Source organism: Epinephelus moara, chromosome 2 (assembly GCF_006386435.1).
Source record: "Epinephelus moara isolate mb chromosome 2, YSFRI_EMoa_1.0, whole genome shotgun sequence".
Classification (NCBI taxonomy): Eukaryota; Metazoa; Chordata; class Actinopteri; order Perciformes; family Serranidae; genus Epinephelus; species Epinephelus moara.
The window spans coordinates 40,320,165-40,326,979 of NC_065507.1; the positions used below are offsets into that span (position 1 = coordinate 40,320,165).

General features: G+C 42.6%; 1 protein-coding gene across 1 annotated transcript in view; it reads right to left on the reverse strand.

Moving 5' to 3' along the window:
- The window catches only part of LOC126397119 (seizure protein 6 homolog), a 475,464-nt gene that overhangs the window by 26,373 nt on the left and 442,276 nt on the right, over positions 1-6,815 (reverse strand). Inside the window, exon 12 of the mRNA XM_050055639.1 lies at positions 3,576-3,767. Coding sequence (XP_049911596.1) covers positions 3,576-3,767 — 192 coding nt within the window. The remainder of the gene's footprint in view (positions 1-3,575; positions 3,768-6,815) is intronic.

The following is a 6,815-nucleotide window of genomic DNA, read 5'->3' on the forward strand; positions in this document are numbered from 1 at the left end:
TACATCCTGATGCGTTGATCAATAATGTGATCTGCCATTTTCACCTCCCTGGGACACCAGTGGCAGCTCTTGTAGGCTGAAATCAGGACGATCACATTAACCAGCGCGCAATCATCAGACTTGACAATTATCACGAGAAAACAATCTTTGTTATCTCGTGATAAAGAATTAATAAGTCATTATCACAAGATAACAATCTTTATTATCTCGAGATAGCGAATTAATTAAGTCGTTATCACGAGATAACAATCTTTGTTATCTCGTGATAAAGAATTAATAAGTCGTTATCACAAGATAACAATCTTTATTATCTCGAGATAACGAATTAATTAAGTCGTTATCACGAGATAACAATCTTTGTTATCTCGTGATAAAGAATTAATAAGTCGTTATCTCGAGATAACAATCTTTGTTATCTCGAGATAACGAATTAATTAAGTCGTTATCACGAGATAACAATCTTTGTTATTAATAAGTCGTTATCACGAGATAACAATTAATAAGTCGTTATCACGAGATAACAGTGCACAACAAAAAGAATAATACATGGCCGTTCTCGTCTTCCGTAGATTTGTTCTTATTCACACATATGTTTAAGTCAAGTCAGTAACCGCTCATATTTTCTGCTGATATTCCATATCTTCAACTTGACAGCTGTATAATAACACAGGTCATTCTTGTCAGTTTTAAGATACATAGATTTAGGCCATCATGGGACAGTGAAACCCTTCACTTAAAACCAGGCTAGTTAACTTCATTTAATGATAGTAGGTCTTTATCAAAAAACATCATACCCTCTGGGGGCTGCTAGAGAGGGCATTCAGAGGTTATGAAACAATATTCAGGAAGCCTGTGGTTGCATATAACCCTGTGTAAACCTGTGAAACATTTCCACATGGGACATTCGATTTTTGTTGATTTGGAGAAAAGATGCGTAGATGTAGAAAAAAATGAGCTAAGTCTCAAAAAAGTTTGAGCTTAAATTATTTTACCAATGAGCAGTGCTGGACCTAGCACATTCGGCACCCTAGGCGAGCGTCCCCTGGACACAACAAGAGCTAATGAGAAATCAGCACAGATAAACAATGTGTAAACTTGGTAAAAAAAACTAAATAAAAGAATACTGCATGTGTAAAATTGCAAATTTTGTCGTCTTCTTTTTTCTCTTTTTTTCCTGTTCTTTTTGCCTTTTCATTTTCTCTTACTATCACACACTGTTGGACAGCTTAAGTTGAACTGCATTGCCAGGGCTAGAGGTGGAGCTAATACCAACCATTAACATAAGATCTTTGGATCAGTTGTTTCCTTAAATTAAACAAAACTAGAAATAGCACCTTGTGGTTGTGTACCTCGGTGAATCCAGTTTCAAACAGCTTTTTAAGTCCCTGAAGTCCCAGAAGATACCTTTTTCTAAATCAACACAGCATATTATCTTGTAGTAGATAGGTATGCACAAAGCAGTATTATCTCAGTATCTTTGTGTAGCCTCAGTGTTGATAGACTTTGCACAAGTGGAGATATTCATACAAATGGTGCACACTTTCAAACAGTCACTCTTCAAAGCCATTCATGATGTTGCAATCATGGCCTGTTGCCCCCGCGACCCGGCCCCGGAGAAGCGAATGAAAATGGATGGACATGAAAAGTGACAGAAGTAATTATAATGAGTGCTTGAAAGAGAAGTTTCAATCCTGCCTACAACACTCCTCCAAACACCTGGGGCCTCATGTACAAAGACTTTGCGTCAGGGTCGACTGGCACAGTCCAGATTGGTCGGCCAGCTCCCTCTGAAATGCCCCTGTTACTAGGAACCCCACTGTGGTCAGCACCTGTATGGATACAGGCAGCGCATGACTACTTGCCGTGTCGCGCTCCAAGGCCGGCCGCAGCTCTGCGCACAGTTCCAGGAGGATTGCCCTCAGGAACCTAACGACAGAACCTCGCGGTGTTGTTCTGGGGGTGGGGAATGCGTTGGGGAAACACTCCGTTAAAGGATAACTTAGGTATTTTTCAACCTGGGCCCTATTTCCCCATGTGTATGTGTGCGTATGATTCATAGGTACAACTCGTTCTAAAATTGGTTCAGTATTGAGGGAGGCGGATGCAGCCGGGAGCCACAAAACAAGCTAAAACGGTAACGGTGGCAAATGCGTCCCGTATAAGTTTGCGCATTAAAAGTGCTTTTTTTTCTCCACTGACCAGTTTAGATCGCCAGTGCTATCTCTATAAATAGCATAGTAAACGTTTCCCTTACCTCTGGGCTGTGTGTGAAGTCATCTCGCGAGAGCTTTGCTCCACTGTGTCTGTAGCTCTCTCTACTCGTGGGACAGCCGTTTTCTTGAGGAAGAGGTGTTTCGGGATTGGATGTCTTCTCTTCTTCGGCTGGCAGTAGTCATCTTGGGAGAAGTGAGCACTGCAGACCCGATGGTCTGCTAGGCGCAGTGTCTGGAGAGGAGTGTTAGCATCCATTTGTAGCACAACTAGCCACAACTTCAGCATCTCGCCGTCCGACAAAGGCAGCCTATGAAAGCTGTACGGGGTGTTGCACGACATCCTGTTCTTGCAATTCGGATAAGCACAAACACGAACCATTGTTTTCAACTCTCAGCTGTACTCCGGGACAACCAACGCCACTCGAAGCGGTGCTCAGCATGGCTCCTCTGTTTTCTTCCGGCAACAAGCAAAGCTCTCGCGAGATGACGTCACAGCCCAGAGCAAGTGAAGGGTAAGGGAAACGTTTAGTATGCTATTTACAGAGATAACACTGGCGATCTGAACCGGTCAGTGGCAAAAAAGAAAAAGCACTTTTAATGCGCAAACTTATACGGGACGCATTTGCCCCCGTTACCGTTTTAGCTCGTTTCCCGGCTCCCGGCTGCATCTGCCTCCCTCAATACTGAGCCAGTTTTAGAACGAGTTGTACCTATGAATCATACGCACACATACACATGGGAAATAGGGCCCAGGTTGAAAAATACCGAAGTTATCCTTTAAAACAGGAAAAATAGGTTGTGCACCCGGCCTAAAGCGGCCAGTAAATCCTCTCTGTCTCTGAACACACGCTCTCTTCGTATTGCACCATTTACAATGTCTTCTAATACTGCTAAAGCAGCCATTGGTACTTTCTGCACCACTTTGCGCATGCTTTTATATCTACTCATCTAATTGCAGACACGTGGGTGTGTTAATTGTTCATCAGTGTTAATTGTTCATGTGTCTCTGATGTGCACATCACTCTGAGGACTAATTGTTTTCACAATTATTTATTATAACAGTTTCCCAGCATCACCTCTAAGTGTCGTACGCCAGCCATGAAGGTGGCGTCACCGCACATTTCCACGGTCATTTCACTCTTGATACATCTGAACAGCGCCGTGGAAAAGGACGTACACCATGTTTTTGTGTGTATGTACCTCATGTTGTACATGAGGCCCCTGGTCAGTCACTGCAGAGAGTGGGCGGGATTGATCAGACAAGTGCTTAAAAATTCAATAGAATTTTAGTGTCTCATGATTTTAAATTCAGTTTGTGGTGTAACTGTGTGAGCCTTAAGAAACACTAACTCATATACGTACGCAGGCATTTAGGCAGCTTCTGGTTCCACTTGGGGCCTGAGGACCCTCGATTGAAGCAGGTGAGCAGGCTGTTTCCAGACAGAATGTAGCCCTTGTTGCAGATGTATTGGATGGTTGAAGCCACAGTGAAATGGGGTCCTGACAGCACCCGCCTGCTGTGTTCCACCTTTCCAGGGTCGGGGCAAGACAGAACTGTATGGACAAACAAAAAATGAAAGTTGGGTATTGTCAACTTTGACTTAGCTAGACAGAGGAGTATTACTTGAAGGGGGAGCCATTATGCTTTTCTGTATTTTGTGTCTAATATATGGTGTTACAATAAAGGATGTTCATATTAAACATGGCCAAAGTTTCAGTTAATGAGGTAAACATATGTAGAAGTAATCCCTGTGAGCAAAAACCTCAGGCTTTCTACTGTTCTGAACACTCAGGGTGCATTCCAAATCACATTCTTTTTCTTTTTACTTTAAGTAGGTACTGCAGCTGCCCTTAAAAACGTACGTAGGCTACTGTTACATGCAATATGCACACAATCTGGACATACTACTCTAATAACATTAAGCCCTGAACTTTGACCCTCTTACTCATATATGCGTTAACATGGAGATAAAACGTCATTCGCCGAGCTCACCAGAGAAAGAGGTCAACCTGGACAGCTCTGATATTGTTATTTCACAATAAGTATGACTGCATACATTGTAGATTGTAACATTTTTTATTCACAATGGTAAAATTACATAGGCTATAAATACACACACACACACACACACACACACACACACACACACACACACACACACACACACACACGTATATATGTACATTTCTCTGTAATTGCTATTTAATACTTGTGGTCTTTTGTTGTTTGTTATTTTACTCAATTAAACAATTATTATTCTGACACTATTACTAATCGACTGATCATCAGTCACCTGAATGTTCTTGTCTTTTCTTTATTTTTCTTTTCTTTTCTTCATTTTTCTTTTCTCTTCTTTGTTAAAAAGTCAGTAGTAATCTGTAACAAAATTAGCGAAAGCTTGGGTCCTCTACCTGAGGCCTAGGAATTTGAGGGTTCTGCACAGTATCTTAGCTATTCCTAGGACCGGCTCTTCTGGAAGGAGACCTCAGATGTTGTACCTGGAATCTGCTGGAGCCACTTTCCCAGTTTGGGGGTCAAAGCCCCCCATGCTCCGATTACCATTGGCACCACTGTTGCCTTTACTCCCCACATCTGTTCTAGCTCCTCTTTCAGCCCTTGGTATTTTTCAAGCTACTCTTCTTCCTTCTTCCTGAAGTTGCTGTTGCTTGGGATTGTTACATCTATCACCACGGCCTTCTTCTGTTGTTTGTTGATCAACACGATGTCCATATGCCATCACCAGTTTGTCAGTCTGGATCTGGAAGTCCACAGGATCTTAGCTCGGTCATTCTCAACCACCAGGAGGTGTCTTTCATTCTGACCTTGGGACTTACCGTACAGTCTCAGGGTGTTGGACTTGGGATGAAACCCTTCATGCATTGTGAGGAGCTTCCTTGTCTTGATATCAGTGGCCTCTATCTCCTCCTTTGGCCAGCTTATTATACCAGCGGGGTATCTGATGACTGGCAGCGCATACATGTTGATGGCTCGGACCTTGTTCTTTCCATTCAGCCAATTTTTTAGGACCTGCCTTACTCTGTGTAGGTATTTGGCTGTGGTGGACTTTCTTGCGACCTCCTCATGGTTCCCAATTGATTACAAGACCCCAAGGTATTTGTAACTGTCCCGAACATCTGCAATGCTGCCCTCTGGTTGTTCAACCCCTCGGTTATGATTGTCCTCCCTCTCTTGGACACCATCCGACCACACTTATCTAATCTGAATGACATTCCGATGTCACTGCTGTAGATCCTGGGGAGGTGGATCAGTGAGTCAATGTTTTGCTCACTCCTATTATACAGTTTGATGATAGGAAATGATTGATGGTTGCTCCACTTCGGAACTGGTATCCGTAGCCACTGTTTGTGATGAGTTGGCTGAGGGGGTTCAGGTTTATGCAGAACAGTAGCGGGGACAGTGCATCACCTTGGTATATGCCGCACTTGATGGTAACTTGCAATTGGCTTTGAGTTGGCCTCCAGAGTCTTTTTCCACAGCCCCATTGAGTTCTTGATGAAGACTCTTAGTGTCCTGTTGATGTTGTACATTTCCAAGCATTCCAGTATCCATGTGGGCGGCATTAAGCTGAAGGCTTTCTTGTGGTTGATCCAGGCTGTGCACGCGTTGGTCTGCCTGGTCTTGCAGTCGCGTTTGACTTCCCCTTGCCGTAGCATGTTTGTTGTACCTCAACAATGGATGTTTGTTGGAACACTAGGCTAGGAGTTGTTTCTTTGTCAGTGTAGATGTTGGGTTTTGAAGCATCCATATATCCCATATCCTGCTCTGCATGTAGCCCCTCTCGCTGAGGTTACTTGTATAGTAGCATTCCAACAGTCCCATATTCTCTACTCTAGTCCATCTATGGATTGTTCCAGTAGTTGCCTCCAACACCTGACATGGACCTTATGACTCTTGTTTTTGTGTTACCTGCCCTGACCAGGATTTGAACAGGATTTGAATGCTGTCTCCAGAGCAGTGTCCCGCACCACTGAGCTATCCAGCTGCATAAACTATTCAATTAAATGAATAATTTCTTATTTTCTTTGATACAGGTATGCAATGATGATTGCTGGGTAATATGTATGTTGATGTTGCCTTAAGTCAAGTCTCTATTTGATCATGTGACAGGATGATACAATACAGAAGCTACTTTAGGTGTAAAATCTGTCAAGACTGACAAGTTGAGCACATCTGCAAGTCCAGTGAGCAGTCATACCTTTTAAACTGACAAGCAGAAGTAAGAAAGGACAAGACAGAAACGAACAGGAGGATAAAGTAGCAAAGCACCCTAAATTAGATTACTTTGGCTTTTTATAAACAGTTGCCAGTGGTGTGTGTGCACCTTTATAACTACACTGAACAAAAATATAAATGCAACAGTTTTGTTTTTGCTCCCATTTTTCATGAGTTGAACTCAAAGATCTAAAACATTTTCTATATACACAAAAGACCATTTCCCTCAAATATTGTTCACAAATCTGTCTAAATCTGTGTTAGTGAGCACTTCTCCTTTGCCAAGATAACCCATCCCACCTCACATGTGTGGCATATCAAGATGCTGATTAGACAGCATGAATATTGCACAGGTGTGCCTTAGGCTG